The 18,745-nt window shown below is 46.2% G+C and overlaps 1 protein-coding gene across 1 annotated transcript; it reads left to right on the top strand.

Annotated features, from left to right (window-relative positions):
• Nucleotides 1-15,695: 15,695 nt before the first annotated feature.
• LOC100682449 (abscisic acid 8'-hydroxylase 3) lies at nucleotides 15,696-18,729 on the top strand. Its single transcript, XM_044541755.1, has 7 exons — nucleotides 15,696-16,392; nucleotides 16,495-16,647; nucleotides 16,773-17,129; nucleotides 17,220-17,298; nucleotides 17,455-17,561; nucleotides 17,876-17,994; nucleotides 18,362-18,729. Exons 1-7 carry the CDS (start codon nucleotides 15,844-15,846, stop codon nucleotides 18,522-18,524), a joined length of 1,527 nt encoding a protein of 508 aa, XP_044397690.1. The 5' UTR covers nucleotides 15,696-15,843; the 3' UTR covers nucleotides 18,525-18,729.
• Nucleotides 18,730-18,745: the final 16 nt, after the last annotated feature.

The raw sequence follows: 18,745 nt of genomic DNA, 5'->3' as shown, positions 1-18,745 counted from the left end.
CACATTTTTTTGCAATGATGCACTAATTGTTGTTTTTGTGGTAATGAAGAGTCGATTTAACATTATTTCTTCATTGTCCACTTGTCAAGCTACTTTGGCGCTATGCCTATATAGCTTTTAATCAACCTTAGCCGACGATTGGGGGTGCAGCCCAAGTTGAAGTGTTAGATCTATGTGGCAATTTTTGTTTTACTTTGGATCATTTGAAAGCTCATAATGATTGTATTTTAATAGAACGGATGCTCCAAAAAAATTACAAGTTATCTTCAAGGCCATCATCTAGATCCATACATTGCCTTACTTCATAGGGAGGAGGAGCAGGCTCCCATGGTGTTTGAGTTCAAACAATTGGATATGATCGATTGGGGTTTATTGAACCAATTTGTTTGTCGGATTATTAGTATGATTTGTGATGCATGATGCTCATTTCCCCCACATATTTTCTATTACCCTTCGAGCAGCCGTATTTGGTGCTTTTCCTGTTGAACTATTTTAAATTTGGATGAACTATGAGATAATAAATAATGATTCTGCTTCCATACACCACTCATGATTGAATCACTGTGCAGATTAAAACAATACTTTTTGGATGAGAGATCATGATGGTCTAGTAGTTGGCTTTAAAGGAGAATCTGGTTACCAGTTCGGGCCCAAGTTTTTATCGACGTGCGTATTTTACCTTTTCTTTTCTAATAAAATTGTATCCACGCCTGTTATTCTTCGTGTTTCACGTAGTATGACCTCACATTGTGAAATTTGTATGACACCCTCCACGCTCTACTGGGAGGCTGGGACAGGGTGCTCAACAGCTGCTTGCGCTAAGATGATGGCTAGTACTATGATTGTCTTGTTCAAGTGAGGTGGCTCGCTGGGGCATTTCGCGTTTGTATTAGCGAAAGTGCAATGCAGAGACGGGGTTACTGGGCCACTCATTATTCACCAGTAGTCCATCCCATCCTCAATCCCTCTCATCATTGAGAAGGTATGCATTGTAATTGGATACTCCGACCGCCAATCAGATGGTGCAGAGGTCGGTCAATGCATCACATGACAAGCATTTATGATCTTTTGTGATTATCGACGGCTCTGCGGCAACATGTATAGTTTTGAGGGTTTCCAAGGGGAAATAATCTTCACAGCCCGTAGACATCTTATTTCATGCTAGGATGCGCTTGAAATGAAACTATGCACATTATCTAAAGGACTTTGATACGTCTCAAACGTATATATAATTTTTTATTATTAAAAGCTATTATATTATCATTTTTACATGCTTTTTCCATCATTTTATATTATTCTTTAGGAGTAACATATTAATTTAGTGCCCAATGCCTGTTATTTTCTTCTTGTTTTTCATTTTACACAAACTCGATACCTACGAAGGTCCAAACACGACAAAATTTTTGATGATTTTTTCTGGAACATAAGAGACCCTAGAAGCTTCAGGAGGAGATCAGAAGATGGGTGAGGGACCCACAAGCCCACGGGCGCGACTTACCTCCGGCTGCGCCATCTAGGCTTTTGGGGCCCCTGCTGCTCCGTATCCCTAATTCCTAGCCTATAAATTCACATATATTTAAAACCCCTTGGAGCGAGAACCGAAACAATTTTATCGCTGGCGCAAGCCTCTGCTCCAACGCAATCTTATCTAGAGCTCTGTTCTCGCACTCTGCCAGAGGGGGGAATCGTTGGGAAGGCCATCTTCATCAACCTTGTTTCCTCCATGATGATGTGTGAGTAGTTCTTTCAGGACCTATGCGTCCATAGTAGTAACTAGATGTCTCTCTCTCTCTCTTTCTCAATCAGATTGTTGTGTTTGTTGGGATCCGATTAATTATGGATTTATGATCAGATTGTTCACTGAATTATTTGAACCTCTTGAAGTTTCTTTGATGCATAATTAAATAGCTATATGCTTTTCAGTCTATGAGTCTTCTCTTGCCAAGATAGATGAGTAGCTCTTCATAGGGAGTGGTGCATGGCAGTGGGTTCAATCTAGCGGTGCTCTAATCCGGTGACAAAAAGGACGAAGACACGTATTGTATTGTTGCTACTAAGGATAAAATGGTGAGGTAATTAATCTTATTGCTAGGTTTCCTCATGTCTACATTGTGCCATCTTGCTTATTGTGTTACTCTATTTTCTTGGGAACTTAATACTTTGATATGCATACTGGATAGCAATCTTGGGGTGGAGTAATAGTAGTAGACGTCATTAAGTTTAACAATCTACTTATCACACACGTAATGCCTATGTGTGAATATCCCATGAATGATCAGAGTTACAATTTGCGTTGTTCTGTCAATTTACCAAAAGTAATTTGTTATCATGCCGCTTTAGATATAGATGCCACTAGTGAATCTATGGCACCAGGGTCTATTTTCCATCAGTACAGAAACTCCTACAAAATTGCTATTTTACTTTCGTGCCGCTGATACGTCTCCAACGTATCTATAATTTTTTATTGTTCCATGCTGTTATATTATCATTCTTGGATGTTTTACAATTATTTTATAGCAACTTTATATCATTTTTTTAGGACTAACCTATTGACATAGTGCCCAGTGCCAGTTGCTGTTTTTTGCTTGTTTTTTACTTCGCAGAATATCCCTATCAAACGGAGTCCAAACACAGTGAAACTTTTTGGAGATTTTTTTGGACCAGAAGACAACTTGGGAGCCAAGGAGGCACCGGAGAGGAGGACCGTGGGGCCCACTAGACAGCAGGGCGTGCCAGAGGCCCCTGGCATGCCCTGATGGGTTGTGGGGCCCACAGGGGTCTCCTCCACCGCCTCTCAGCTCTATAAATACCCAAGTATTCCAGAAACCATAGGGGAGTCGACGAAACATAATTCCAGCCACCGCAAATTCCAGAACCATGAGATCCAATCTAGAGCCCTATTCTGGCACTCTGCCGGAGGGGTTCATCATCCTCATTGGTGCCTCTCCGATGATGCGTGAGTAGTTCACCATAGACCTAAGGATCCGTAGCTAGTAGCTAGATGGCTTCTTCTCTCCTTTTGATTCTCAATACAATGGTCTCTTGGAGATCTATTTGATGTAGTGACTTTTTGCGGTGTGATTGTTGGGATCTAATGAAGTTCGAGTTTATGATCAGATCTATATCCATGAATACTATTTGAGTCTTCTCTGATCTCTTTTATGAATGATTATTTATAGCCTTGTATTTCTTCTCTGAATCTTTGGTTTAGTTAGGCCAACTAGATTGATTTTTCTTGCAATGGGAAGAGGTGCTTTGTGATGGGTTCGATCTTGCGGTGTCCTCACCCAGTGACAGAAGGGGTAGCGACGCACGTATGTATCGCTATTAAGGATAACAAGATGGGGTCTATTCCTACATGAATAGATCTTGTCTACATCATATCATCGTTCTTATTGCATTACTCCGTTTCTCCATGAACTTAATACACTAGATGCATGTTGGATAGCGGTCGATGTGTGGAGTAATAGTAGTAGATGCAGAATCGTTTCAGTCTACTAATCTTGAACGTGATGCCTACATTCATGATCATTGTCTTGGATATCGTCATAATTATTTGTTCTTCTATCAATTGCCCAACAGTAATTTGTTTACCCACCGTATGCTATTTTCTCGAGAGAAGCCACTAGTGAAATCTACGGCCCCGGGTCTATCTTTTATCATATTGCTTTCAGATCTATCTTTTATCACATTTGTTTTCAGATCTATTATTCTAAAAACCCAAAAATACCTTGCTTCACTTTTCCTTTACTTATTTTGTTTCGTGTTTTATTCATATCTATTTATCCAATCTCATACAAACCAATCAATCTTTTTACCGTGGAGGGATTGACAGCCCCTCTTACGCGTCGGGTTGCAAGTATTTGTTCTTTGTGTGCAGGTACCGTTTACATAGTGCTGCTTGGTTCTCCTACTGGATTGATACCTTGGTTTCATAACTGAGGGAAAAACTTACCGTAGCTGGGCTGCATCATCCCTTCCTCTTTGGGGAAATACTGACGGAGTCTCTAGCCACATCAGCCACTTTGCCCTGTCACTATTTGCTTTTAATCTTGTAACTAGGTGAACAAGGGGATTGACAACCTCGGTGGCATTGGTGCGTGCAAGTAATTTATTTTTTTGTGTACAGGTACTTCTAATGTTGATAAACCTTGGTTCTTAACTGAGGGAAATACTTTCTCTGTTGTGCTACATCATCCTTCCTCTTTGGGGAATCCAACAACTCCAACAGGAGTAGTGGAGTCTCTCTCATGCTAAATGGATCCATCCCCCCTTATAATTGAATCCGATTGTTTGGAGCCATAAACTTGTCAAGGAATGAAGAACCTGATAGATCCAAACATTATTCATTCAGGAGATCAAGCGCAAGCTAGAGGAAAGGGAATCTTGCATTACCTATGTTCAACACAGTCAAAATAATGCCATTTCATGGCATCCTGTGGTAGGGTGCAGCAGCGTACCACAATTTGGTGAGGCATGAGACCTTCAGGCATCATCCCAACTGTGAAACCTAATGTAATCCACCCTAATGAGTAATACAAGTATTTTCCTCACATAAAAATACGTACCTAGGTTGTGCGCTCATGAAGCGGTATTGAACGCATTGGTTGAGGGTGTGCACCATTTGTATACCGAATTAATGGCCAACTGCGATCACTTTGTGTTGCCGTAACAAACTATAGGTGGCAACTAGTAAGCTACTCCTGAAAGAAACGAAAAATAGCTAGGGGACCACTGCATAAGCGTTGTGCCATGATTGAGGAAATGTACAATGGTCGATAAGACCAGCTTATTCTAAGCCTGGAGGGGGCTCTGGTGCATCGTCCTTGCCCGGTAGCTCGTACCCCGTCTCTAGCCACATCTACGCCCGTTCGTCTGGTGCATCTAGGTGCCACTTTCAGCGCCAAGGTCCATGGCCACCAAGTGGTTGATGACATGTTATCAAGGTAAAATTTTGTGTCTTTTCATTTCAGTTGATGCATTGTTTGGTGATTTCTTGCGGCTATAGGCCTGGAGATAAATGCACCTGAACTCTTGCCATCTTTGTATGAGTCACACTGCTGGGAAACATAGTAGAAAACAAAAAAAAATGCCCTATGATCACAATCCCAGGAACACTATGAAGATGTGTTAGAGGTGTAGATCAGATCGTAACTAACTTCGAGTGGCAGCGGAAGAAGAGTCCGTTGAACTATTCACGAACGATCCCTCGAACCAAAGACCGAAAGCAGGACCTCTCTATGGATTGCACGCGTTCGGGCTTTACGATAGGGCAACACTTCGCTGTCGAAAGATTTGTTGTCACTGGAGAATTAGAGGGAGAAGAAGAGAACCACACGAGGATATTCTATTACGAGGATTAGAGATAACTAGGTCTAGCTATAATTATACTAAAACTAGAGAACTAGAGGAGGCTCCAAAACTTGTGTGTTCTCAATGGCTAAAATCCTCTAGTATATATAGGTTGAGGGGAAAGGGAGGGGCACCCCCAAGGGAAGGACAACTCTTGCCTTTGTGCCACCCTGACGAGGAGGAGGAGTCCTACTCCCACTCCTATTCGCCCCCCTCTTGGCCTCCTAAAAGGCTAAGGGGGGCGCCCCACTTCTCCACTTCTAGGCCTTTTAGTATTTTCTTTAGCCCATTCATATAGAATAAACTCTAAAAGATTCCTAATCAATATTAGAACCTTTTATTATTTATTTAATGTCTTTGGAAATATTTTCCACCTATATATCAATATATCATTTCCCTGTATTACCCGGTATTCCCCCAAACTCTTTCGGAAACACCAAAATGTTTCCGGTTTCTCTCGTAACTATTTCTTTTACTCCCAAAACTATTCTAAGAATATTTTATCATATACCTCACTCCACTAAGTCTCAACAGATTGTAGTTCCCTTAGGCGTGTGACCCGGTAGGTTCGGTAAAACATAGACATGCATGAACGAAACCCCTTTCATTTGATGATCTACAACGAACCATGGACATCCATATTGACACCTATGATTACACGAATAATATTTGAGTGAACCTTGTTATATCATATGATATTACCTTTGCTTCATGATACTTTACAAAACGAGGTGAGATATATCAGTATCCCCTTGAGTCATTCTCATTCTCATAATACTGCTCTCCTTGTTGCCGGTTTTGTTCTTCTTTCTCACTGACATGTTCTGACATCCCTGTGACCTAGTCACCTATGTTTGGCCAGGCAATAATGGATGTCATCACACCGAGAGGGCACTAAGAATATCTCTCCATCGTCAGAGGAGCAAATCCTACTCTTGATATACCTAGCCCCTTGGCATACTTTTCGATAAACCTATAAGTTGTCATTATGATCATCGTGTTACAGATGACATTGGAACAACGCCAAAGTGTATCGTTCACTATGAAATGACTATGATACTCTCATGGTCTAAGGAACTTGAGCATACATTAACTCTCTGTGTGATAACTCTAGACTTGTGACGATATCATCTCAAAGTATAACAATCAAGTTGGGTCAATTCTGTATGATCATTCTACTATCATCATACCTTCAATTTCATTGGGATCCTTGTTACATTAAACAAATGCCCATGATCAGGAAAACATAATCATCACACAACACTTGAGCTCGTCCTAGAGTCAAGATTAGGAATGAGGTTTTACAATTTATCATTCTACACGTGCTTATGAGTTTTCCTCCAGATCACATATTCAAGAACTATAACACTTACAGCATATAATATAAACTATTAATCATAAAGATGAAAATAAGTAATAAAAATATTATTGCCTCTAGGGCATATTTCCAACACACACACACAGACACATGCTTGTCCTTGACGATCTACGCTATGAAGATTCAGTGTTTTCTCAACTAGAAGAGGCCGAGGAGGATTATGAGCCTGAAGTGGAGGAGGATGAGGCCATGGAGGTTGATCATCCCATGGAGATATAATCAAGAGCGAAGCCACCATCAAGGTCGAGGACACACAACTATTGCCAAGATGAATATATTGCTTTGTGTCACGCTTGGATGAGCGTGTCGCGTGATGCATCGGTTTTCACGGATGAATCAAAGACAAGTTTTGGGGTAGGATTGAAGAGTACTATAGCGCCTACGTGGAAGTCGCATCAAACTACACCCAAGGCTCTCTTGGGCACCATTTGGGTACCATCCAAGACCAAGCAACCGATGGTCCAGTTGTATTGGTCAAGTCAACCATGTGCCAGCAAGTGGGATGCAAATGTCGGACTATGGACCTATCATCCTAGAGCTATACAAGGAACACAACAAGAAGAATGGTTCCAAGCCCTTCACATTGCACCATTGCTACAAAGAACTTTGCAACAATTAGAACTGAATTAGGAGAAACTCTGAGACCACACCGAAAGGTCAAGGATTAACATATTCGTTGAAGAATATACCGAGGAGGATAAAAATCCCAACAAGAGGCCGGATGGTAACAAGATTGGAAAAGAGATGAAAAAGAGAGGAGCCTTCGGCGGCACCTACAAGGAAGAGCTTGTGGCCATGATTGAGACCAAGAAAGCCTTGGTGGCCAAACACAAAGAAGAGAATGCGGAAAGGTGGAATGAGCTCAACTTGTTGGAGGACTAGAAATGGAGGTCGAAGGGCCGAGGAGAGGAAGCTGAAGCCAGAGGAGCGTAGGCTCACACTCGAGGAGGAGAGGCTTGTGAAAGAGAAGAAGTCCAAAGAATGTGTTATCATATTCCTGAACCCAAACATGATGGATGCAACGGCAATTTTTTTGCAAAGATCATGAACCAAACGAAGATATCTCTTTCGAAATGGTGGTCGTGGCCATGTGGATACTGGTGGTCGTGGAGATGGTGGTGGTGGACAAGGTGGTGATGGGGCTGGCAGCCGAGGAGATGGTGATGGACAAGAAGGTGGTAGCGGTGGTCGTGCGGATGGTGGTGGACTTGAAGTTAGTGATTATGGAGGCCTTGAAGGTGGTCATGGTTTCTTTGATGATGATTGTGTTTGAGTTTGTGTTGCATTCCTTTGGTTGGGCTCGATCCACGACATAAGACATGCTATGTTGTGGTGATTTTGAATCTTGATTGAAGTGGTGCCTTTTAGATGAACTATATGCATGTTTTAATTTGAATTGATTGATGTGGTGCAACTACATGCATGTTCATGGTTAATTGGTTGGGTACGTTGGATTTGATTCATTCCTGTGCAATTGTTCATTTTTTCTCCCACTTTCTTGTCTCGCCCGACCCGCTCCAGCGAGCGCACGTACATGGGATGGGGTGAGCAACCCTAGCTGCGCAGCCATCGTCGCTCCCACCTCGCACTCCCCTCCCCATCACCGACGCCGGAGCGCGCCGCCAGGCAATGCCCGGTTGACATAGGCGATGGGGCAAGCCGATGTGGGGCAGCCTCCTTAGGCGGATGTGTGGCGCTGGGGGCGAGGCAGCAGCCTCATCAACAATGGCGTGGAGGGCTACTGGGTCGTGCGGTTCAGGACGACGACGATGTTCAGTCAAATATCTCCTCATCACTCAATCTTGATGCAATGGCCCAACTAGCTTGTTCTTCCACCACCCTTTTTCTTCCCCTATGCAAAAACTAAAATGGAATAAAAAATGAAATCTCTAATTATCTTATAATTCCATCTTTTGGACTCTAAAAATAGAACAAATAATTAAAAATTGCACACAATTTGCACATAAATTGGTACTTTAATAATATGCAAGAATAAGCATATAATATGGAATTTCCCTAAAAATAGAACTTCTAAGAAGGAATGAATTAGTGGCATTGATATTACTCTTAAAAAGGAATAACATGAATAAAAGTAATGCATAATCAAATCAAAATAATGATTTTTTCTAGGAAAGAGTGAATTTGTGGCAGTGATGTTACCCTTTAAGAAGAACAGAAATGAAGAAAAAAACTAAAACAAAGTAACAAAATATATGCATGCAATTTACGCAGAAATTGTGTTTTTTATAATATGCATGATTAAACATATAATAGTGGAATTTTCGCAAAAAAGAAGTTTCGTACAAGGTAATGAATTATTGGCATTGGTAATGAATCTTGTGTGCTTGCATTATTCATACATAAGATTAAGCAAGCATAATAATGCTAGGTGCACGCTAAATCTCGACTTTGAGGAATCGGTGGGTCAAATCAAAGAAAAGCATGCAACGACAGATATGCATAGTAGATAGGAACAACAACGAACATCGGTGATGCAGAGTGAGCAGTAGGCGCACTATTGGTTTTACCCTTAAAGAATAAAATAAAATAAAAACTAAATCTAAATCAAAATCAAAATAATGAAGTTTTCTAAGAAATAATGAATTTGTGGCATTTATACTACCCTCTTAGATGAACAAAATGAAACAAAAAACTACAATAAAATCAAAATAATGGAGTTTTCTAAGAAAGAATGAATTAGTAGCATTGATATTACCCATTCAGAAGAAATAAAAAATACAAAAAGGTAAAATAGTGATGTTTTCTAAGAAAGAATGAATAAGTGACATTGGTATTGCCTTTTTAGAACAAAAAAAACGTCCACACAACTTTGCACTGAGATTGCACTCTTTTAATATGCAAAGATTAAGTATATAATAGTGCAATTTTCATATTCTAGTGTAATTCAAACACATACTGTATAGTATTACGTGTATACATTTTCACTCATCTAGTATGCAAAAATACCCGTGTAGGAAAAGGAAAAATCAAGTAAGAAACAAGAAAAAGGTTTCTTTTAGAATTAAAAAATGAGTAAAAGCAAAAAAAACACATACAAACATAAACATGCAATATGTAAGGGGCTTCAAGCCCTATAGCAAAATTGACTTACCCCAAACATTGGCAAGTCAAAAATTCAGGCTAAGAGAAGATTGACTTACCCCAAACAGGGGCAAGACAAAATTCAGCTAAGAAAAAATTGACTTACCTCAAACATTGGCAAGTCAAAAATTCAGGCTAAGAAAAAGTTGACCTGCCCCAAAGAGGGGCAAGTCAAAAAATTCAGGTTAAGAAAAAGTTGACTTGCCCCAAACAAGGGTAAGTCAAAAATCAACTTAAGGGTCAACAAACAAAGAGAACAACACAAATCTTGACAAAAGAACTAAAGTCAAAAGATTGACTTACCTATATTTTAAAACCAATCAACTTTCTATAGCTAAAGTAAAACACAAAGCATATAGAACGAAATTGCAAGGCAACTGGCAACGGCCTCAGACCAAGTGATACATATGGTAAGCAATCCAAACTACTCCTTCCGTTTTTAAATATAAGCCCTTTTAAGATATTTCAATACGAACTGTATACGGATGTATATAGACGTATTTTAGTGTAAATTTACTTATTTTGCTCCGTGTGTATTTCATATTAAAATTCCTAAAAAAAACTTATATTTATGAACGGAGGGAGGATAAAAAAAAACTGGCAACGGCCTCTCAACAAAAACAAAAACACACCGCCATAACGCCTCACATTGTCCGCACTTCGATTGACCCGCTTTTGGCGAAGGTGCGCTCCCGTTGCAGACGTGCGTCCTCTGTCTTTACGTTCCAAAGTGCTGTTGAGCTGGTCCGCGCACGACCACGCCTCTCTCCCTTGGATTGTCCGCGAGTAAGCAGATCTGGCAGAATACCGCGAGCACTCGCCAGCGCAGCCGCATCCCGCATTCGATAGCGCGAGCAAGCGCCTTTCGACCGACTAAAAATGGAGAAGGGGGCAAACAACCTTTGAGGATGCACTGCCGCAGTGTACCACGAACCGGACCGGGGATGCCCCGGGCAGGAATGCCGTGCGCCAGCAGGCGGTCTCTAGCCAATTTGCACGGCGCGTCCAATCTACAGCCGGACTTTGTAAATCCGGTCCCTCAAACGTCTATAAACGTGTTCATTAACCAGTCACGTCTCAAATTACATCTTACACATCTATGAATTTCATATTCGATACACTATATTCATATTAAACCATGCAATGTCGATCAAACTACATAAAATCATCAAATGAACATAGAAACGGACATAATCAACTGCGATACGTTCACCAAAGATCAACAAACGGATGTTCAAAAGACCGCCAAAGTTCACATAAACAACGGACAACTTTAAATTACATTTAAATACTTGAAATTAAATTGAAGCGGATCTTCACCACTTCCTCGCCGGCCCTTTCCCCTTTCGGTCGCCGGCGCAGCTGTAGCCATCGGGGGAGAGGCGAGGTGGCCGGTCCGGAACTAGCCCCCGTGTCCACCTTGGACCTCTCGAGGGCAATGCGGAGGGCCAGCTCCTCGTCAATTTCAAGGTCGGAGTCAGAGCGGCTGCGGCACTCGACATGGTCGTCGGAGTCATCGGACTGGATCGAAATTGGAGAAATTGTGGGGGAGAAAAAGAGACGGAGTGAGAGCGGAGCGAGGTAGGGTTTTTGAATTGTGAATATTTGTGAGGATGGAGCGGGGTCGGGGTGGGCCGGGCTAACGTGTCAGGGGCGCCCGGACGCGTCTGGACAGCATCATATCCGCCCTATATTTGAGTTGGATATGAGAGCATCTACAACCGGACCTCTCATACCCGTTTCAAACGCCCGAGCAGGCCGTCCGGTCACTGACCGGTCAAAAAATCGATCCAACCGGACCTCTCAAACCGCGGGCAAACGACTGGGATGACTGGCACCCCTCATATCCAGCCCAAATATATGACAGATATGGGGCAGCCCGGACACGCCCAGACTCGTCCGCCTGACAGGCCCAGCCCACCACCGAGCTCACAGCTGTCCCACAAAAACTCTAATTCGGGCGCCTCGCTCCGAACCCTAGCTCACTCTCTCTCCTCAATCCTCTCCTCTCCCTCTCCGATTCCAATCCCATCCACTACGATGTCCAGCTCCAGCAGCGACTCCGGCTTCGAGCTCGACTACGAGGAGAAGATGGCCCTCCGCATTGCGTTGGAGCGGTCCAAGGTGGAGACCGGCGGCAACCCTGGATCTGGAGCGCCGCCGCAGCTGCCGCGCCGCCGCAGCACGGACGCCGGAGCTGGACCCTCCCAGCCCGCCCGCAGCGACCCCAGGAGAGCGCAGTCCGCACCTCTCCCGCGCTGTCTCCTTCCCCCGCCGGCCTCTCCTCCACGTGGGCAGCGGTGGGTGCTAGTGCCCGCACCGCCAGCCTGCACGTGCACTATGGGATCAGAGGCGCGCGCCGCGCGCCGCGAGAGGCAGCGTACACGGGAGGGGGGGACGCGGCGGAGCAGTTCGCGCCGCCGTCGCGAGATGGTGGCGGACCCCGACGAGGACGCGTGGCTCCTCGCATGGGTCTACCACCGGTCCCTCACAACGGCAGAGACGGACACTCACCGCCTCCGACGAAAGAACGCCAAGGTGCTCTGGCTTGCTATTGAGCAGTCGGAGCGCAAGGCGAGGGAGGCAGCGGCGGAGACGGCTCGAGTCGCCAAATTGAAGCGGGAGCAGGACAGAGCGGTCCGTCGGATGAAGGGGCTCATCGTCCTCTCCGACTCCGACGGCGGCGACCGTTGCACCTCCTTCTCGGACGACCAAGACCATTCACCAGTCGTGGACGCCTACAGCTGCGCCGACGAGGAATTGGTGATCCCCACCCCCCTCCCCCCTCAATGTTTATATTGTTTTTAGTTGTACAAGGTTAAGAACTTGTCCCGTGACAAACTAAGATGATCTTTTGGATGCGGCAAACTTTGTTAATGTTCGTTTGCAACCGATTTTGTGTTCGTTTGCAGCCGATTTAATTGTCCGTCATTTGATTACGTAGAGTATATCAATGTTGCATGTGTAGTATGAATATAAGGCAACGGATATGAGATACGCGGATGCAGAGTGACAAATATGAGGCGTACCCGCTTAGAGGCCGGATTTGCCCATCACGGTTGTAGATGCACTGAGGTGCGTCGAACAGCCCGGGCATTGAGGCCGTTTAAGACATTCGGCTGGGTCATATGTTTGTGAACGAGCCCGGCTGTAGATGCTCCCAGGCTGGGCGGCGGCTGCATGCTGCTGTGCCTCGTGTTCTACGAGGCGCGCGCAAGATGTTCGCGTCTGCGAATTGCCGGCGGCGGCGTCGACGGCCGCGCCCGGAGCCAGAGGCAAGCGTGCAGTGCCGCGGCCCAGAGCTGTCTCGAAGCCGCCTGGCGACGCGTGTGACCCCCGCCGTCCGAGCTGGCCGCGACGGCGACGGGAACCAGATCCCCGGGAGGGCCCCGCCCTCTCGGCCGGGGAAGACAACACCTGGCACGCCCGATCTCCCGTAGATATGATGGGTACGAGCCCATGACGGACTGTGGCTGACGTGGGGGGTCCTGTAGAGTAGAGAGGAAGGCCTCGTACTGCTACTGGGACGCCGGGTGAATGTGCTCCGACTTGTGCGACTGTTGCACCCAGCTGGCTGCCGCCCTGGGGGCCCGGGCGGCACCGAGGCCGTGCGTACGGCAAGGGCCAGGGCCACACGCGCCCCATCATGGGCGCCGTCTATTTTGAGCCTTATAATTTTCCAGCGAAAGAGCTCCATGATCTGTTCCAAAAAATAGTGGAGCATCATGACTAGTTGATTACATACGCACGTGTTGGTCCTACTCTCGAGCTGTGTGTCCAATACAGTATATTATTATTCTCTTTTCTCGCCGTGTTGTCTTCTGTTTGATCAACGATAGTACGAGTTATATATCACAAAAAATACAACATCATAAACTTATTTAGAATACGTATTTTTTCTGACATACAACTCGTATTTCCTTGGTCGAATTGATAATTTGAAATATGTGCATGTCATATAAACCGAAACAGAGGGAATACAAGCTATACTTTTGTTATAGCATTGCATTACAGTGCACTTCATTTGCACATTCACCAATCCTACTACATACAAATGACGACAGAGGGGGAAGAAACCGGTCGTCTTTTTTAGTTATTAAAAAGTGGAGCGCGTGACAGCTTGATGTTGTGAGGAACGTGGACTCGAACTCGGATGGGCAGGGGTGCATCAGCTGAACCCCCACATAAATCTCGCAACAGGGTAATGTGCTCTGTAACTCATGAAAGGACAAACCACATGATGTTTTGCACTCCAATTTAGCAAATATCTCTAATTCCTTTTCAATAATACAAATACAAGTTGATATGGCTATTTTGTTCTGACCTGGCCCAAATAGTTTTAGCAATGGATCACGACTTAAGTTTGGTAAAATTGCCTCTTAATTTCATGTGAAATAATTTATACCCTAACTAGTCGATGCTAATTACCTCTTCATTGTATGCTTATGATTCATGATCCACCCCTATGTATAGTGTTCAATCTATTTTCCTCTGAGTGGTTTCTGAGAGAGAGATACACTTTTCAAGAGGGTAATTAAATTTGATTTGGATGTGATATTTTACATATGTTGGTACACTTCTCTGGACTATATGCATTGGAAGAATGTGTTCTTAAGATGCCCGAGACAACCTCTTGATTACTTGCAGAACTCATATTCATTGTTCCCAACCTATTGTATAGATGACATGGAGCACCAGTAGTTTACGGTTATTAACTATGTTATGATGTGCTTACTCGAAGACATGATGTAGAAAAATTGTCGTAAAAGGGCAAATAAATACTAAAATAGGCAAAATCAGGTTGGACAAACGTATTCGAATGGGCGCGGTAGATGCCCCGCAAGAAGATGAGCACAATAGATAACATCTCTCTATAGTAAAGCAGCGAAATAGCTCCCGAGCTCATCTGCCCCCGCCTATGCACAGTAAAAAACTAGAAAAAAAATTAAAAAAAATCCAAAAAAACAATTGGCATGGGAGATGTTTGAGTGTGTGTGATGTCCGTTCCAAATTTCTGTGTATTTGGATATCTGAGTAGCTCTCGGCAAAAAAATTGGCTGGGTCTGTGATTTTTTTTAATGTTCTTCTACTGTTCAGACCGATTTTGTTATTTTTGCTGGGAGTTACTCAGATGTTCGAACACTCTGAAATTTGGCACAGAAATCACGCACTCAAACATCTTCCATGCCAAAAAAACAGATTTTTTTAAAAAAATTCTACTTTGTTCACCAAGATTAGATGAGCTTGGGCACGGAAATGAATATTCATCTCTATAGTTGCATCCCACACTTTCCAGTTCTCCTTATGCAATTGTAAAATTTCTCCTGCTATTTCTTAGTAAGACAACCTTGTGTGAACCTATTTGGAGAAATCAAGATTTAAACAAACACCATCGGCCATAAATCGCATGTGAAATTTCTGCTCCCAGCGCACATGCTTAATCTCCGTAGTACTTATCCTTCTGCGTGTTAAAGTGATGAGTCGAATGTTAGCTACGACGATGTGCGTGCGTGTCCCATGCCACATTTTGATAGCAGTAGCTCTGTGATTAGTCATGTTTAAAAGAAGTGTGAGCTTGCTCTAAAGCTACACTTTTTAAGCATCGGTGGAAGCAGCCTGTTTTTCTTTTGCCGGTGCTGAACTTGCAATGCAACTTGACTTTGGGTTTCACCGTTATGAAGCTGTGGTTCCCTTGTTGCTCCAGCAAAATGCGATAATATAAGAAGAGAAGTTGTCCTCTTCACTTTGACATTTCACACCTAGGCTTGCCAGCCCAGCAGCCCAAGAGCCTCCAAATTGGCCTCTCGCTTTCCGGCCCCATCTATAAATACCGCGGCGAGGCCTTCCCACGCCCTCCACAATTCGAAAGATCCACCGAAGATTTTTCTCCTCACTCTCCTCGACCTCACAGCTCTCCTCTGCCAGCAGCGCAGATTTACAGACACAAGCTAGCACACAGCAAGCTCAGAGCACCTCGCTGGTCTAAGTGATCCTTCTCAAGGATCATTTGGATGGCCTTCTTCCTCCTCCTCCTGTGCATCCTCATTTCTGCGGCCATCGTGTCCTACGCCCACCACGTAATCCGGCGGCAGCGCCAGGGCTGCGCTCATGGTCATGGTCGCCATGAGCAAGCCGCCCTCAAGCTGCCCCCTGGCTCCATGGGCCTGCCTTACATCGGCGAGACCCTCCAGCTCTACTCCCAGGACCCCAGCGTCTTCCTCTCCTCCAAGCAGAAGCGGTACGGCGAGATCTTCAAGACGCACCTCCTCGGCTGCCCGTGCGTGATGCTGGCGAGCCCGGAGGCGGCGCGGTTCGTGCTGGTGTCGCGGGCGCACCTCTTCAAGCCGACGTACCCGCGGAGCAAGGAGCGCCTCATCGGCCCGTCGGCGCTCTTCTTCCACCAGGGCGACTACCACCTCCGCCTCCGCAGGCTCGTCCAGGGCCCGCTCGGCCCCGAGGCCCTGCGCAAGCTCGTGCCGGACATCGAGGCCGCCGTGCGGGCCACCCTCGCGGCCTGGGCGGACGGCGACGCCGCCAGCACCTTCCACGCCATGAAGAGGGTAAGCTAGAGCAGCTAGCTCAGCCTCAGCTGCACGTGTAGTTGCTGTCCAGAACAGCTGTGGTGTTGGAGTATTAACCAGTGCATATTTTGTTTTCGTCAGCTCTCGTTCGACGTCGGCATCGTGACGATCTTCGGCGGGCGGCTGGACGAGCGGCGGAAGGAGGAGCTCCGGCGGAACTACGCCGTCGTGGAGAAAGGCTACAACTCCTTCCCCAACAGCTTCCCCGGGACGCTATACTACAAGGCGATCCAGGTAAGCAACCGACGAAAACCGTGCGCCTTCGTCACGTTCGTCGTCGTGGTGTATACGTCTTTAATATCAGCAGCACAACAATATACACGAATGCCATGTGACGAAAACCGCGATTTCGCATGCAGGCGAGGCGGCGGCTGAACGGCGTGCTGAGCGACATCCTGCACGAGCGGCGGGAGCGTGGCGAGCCCGGCGACGACCTGCTCGGCTGCCTCATGCGGTCGCGGGCCGGCGGCGACGACGACGGCGACGAGGGCGCGCTGCTCACGGACGAGCAGGTCGCCGACAACGTCATCGGCGTGCTGTTCGCGGCGCAGGACACGACGGCCAGCGTGCTCACCTGGATCGTCAAGTACCTCCACGACCGCCCGAAGCTGCTGGAGGCCGTCCGGGCGGAGCACGCGGCGATCCACGAGGCCAACGACGGCGGGAGGCGGCCGTTGACATGGGCGCAGACGAGGAGCATGACGCTGACGCACAGGGTGCGTGCCATACACTTCAAGGCTTACAGTTATATGTTTTCTTGTGCCTTGTGGTTGCTGATTGATGTCGCCCGTCGTACGCGCGCGCAGGTGATTTTGGAGAGCCTGAGGATGGCGAGCATCATCTCCTTCACGTTCCGGGAGGCCGTGGCCGACGTGGAGTACAAAGGTACGTACGCACGCAACGCCCGGGCCATCACGTGCACCGCAGCTAGCTAAGCTACGGTCGACGTGGCGCTACGTAGACGTGGCGTTACCGTGCATGGGATTTAATTTGGGACGGTGCGACGATGCGACGTGACCTAAAATTTTGCCTGGCGTGCAGGGTTTCTTATCCCCAAGGGGTGGAAGGTGATGCCGCTCTTCAGGAACATCCATCACAGCCCGGACTACTTCCAGGATCCACAGAAGTTCGACCCTTCGAGATTCAAGGTACGTACGCGTCCCCCTCGCCGGAGTGCAACCTCGATGTGGATGCGTCTGGCCAAACTGAAAATCGTGACCTTCAAAAAAGGAGCAACTGAAAAATTGTTCCTTTCGATGCATTAAATCGTGCCCTTCATTGGTCAATCAATACGCTCCATTCATGAGTAGCCTGGTGAATACGGTGTTAAATACCACTTGAACACGGTTAAATCCTGACGATACATGCCCTATCTAGAATATTTGAATCCGCCTTTGTTTCCCAGATTAGTAGAGCCAACTTTTTACGGGGTCTCATTTTCTTGTGGTGGTAAAACATGCAGGTGGCGCCGCGGCCGAGCACCTTCACGCCGTTCGGGAGCGGGGTGCACGCGTGCCCCGGGAACGAGCTGGCCAAGCTCGAGATGCTGGTGCTCATCCACCACCTGGTCACCGGCTACAGGTGCGTGCCCCCCTCCCTCCGCCTCCACACAGATCCTCCATATATTCCCATTTGTGATTTGTCCCTGTGGACAAGAACGTCCCATGGCTGGTGCAGTGGCGCCAATTCACCGGGCCACCCTTCACCTGGCGCCCAGTTCCACGGCACGCATACTCCAACCATGCGCCGATCGTGTCACGTCATGTCATGAAAATCCGGGTGGTCCATTGCTGCCCGCCCTGCCTTGCACGTAGAGGCGCCTGCCTATGAGCTGTGCTACCGCTGCTACCGCTGATCACTCGCTGCCATGGCGACAGCTGTGGTACTAAATCGATTTAGGTAGGAATGGGGGTGATGATTGATGTGTGTTGGTGCTTGGTTTTTGCAGGTGGGAGGTTGTTGGATCGAGCGACGACGTCGAGTACAGCCCATTCCCTGTTCCCCGCCATGGCCTGCTCGCCAGGTTACGGCGAGATGACAGCGTCTGCGTGGGTAGGAAGGGGTGCCCGACTGAGGACAACTACGACGACGACGACGAAGTGATAGTGTGATTAGTCAACGTAGATAGCTAGAGGGCTCTTTTCTCCCTTTTTGTTGTTGTTGCTGTGGCATTCTTCTCTATGAAAATCATTAGAGGAGAAACAACAGCACGACTTTTTAGGATGACGATGATCATGTACCGTAGTGCTTATGTTGTCAATGATGTATTGTCATTGATAGGCACATAAAATGACGCTTCCTTTTTCCGGAATATTGCATTGAAACAATTCAC

Source organism: Triticum aestivum, chromosome 5D (genome assembly GCF_018294505.1).
Source record: "Triticum aestivum cultivar Chinese Spring chromosome 5D, IWGSC CS RefSeq v2.1, whole genome shotgun sequence".
Lineage (NCBI taxonomy): Eukaryota > Viridiplantae > Streptophyta > Magnoliopsida > Poales > Poaceae > Triticum > Triticum aestivum.
Note: the sequence above shows the minus strand (reverse complement) of the source record. Positions and strands in the feature narration are given on the sequence as shown.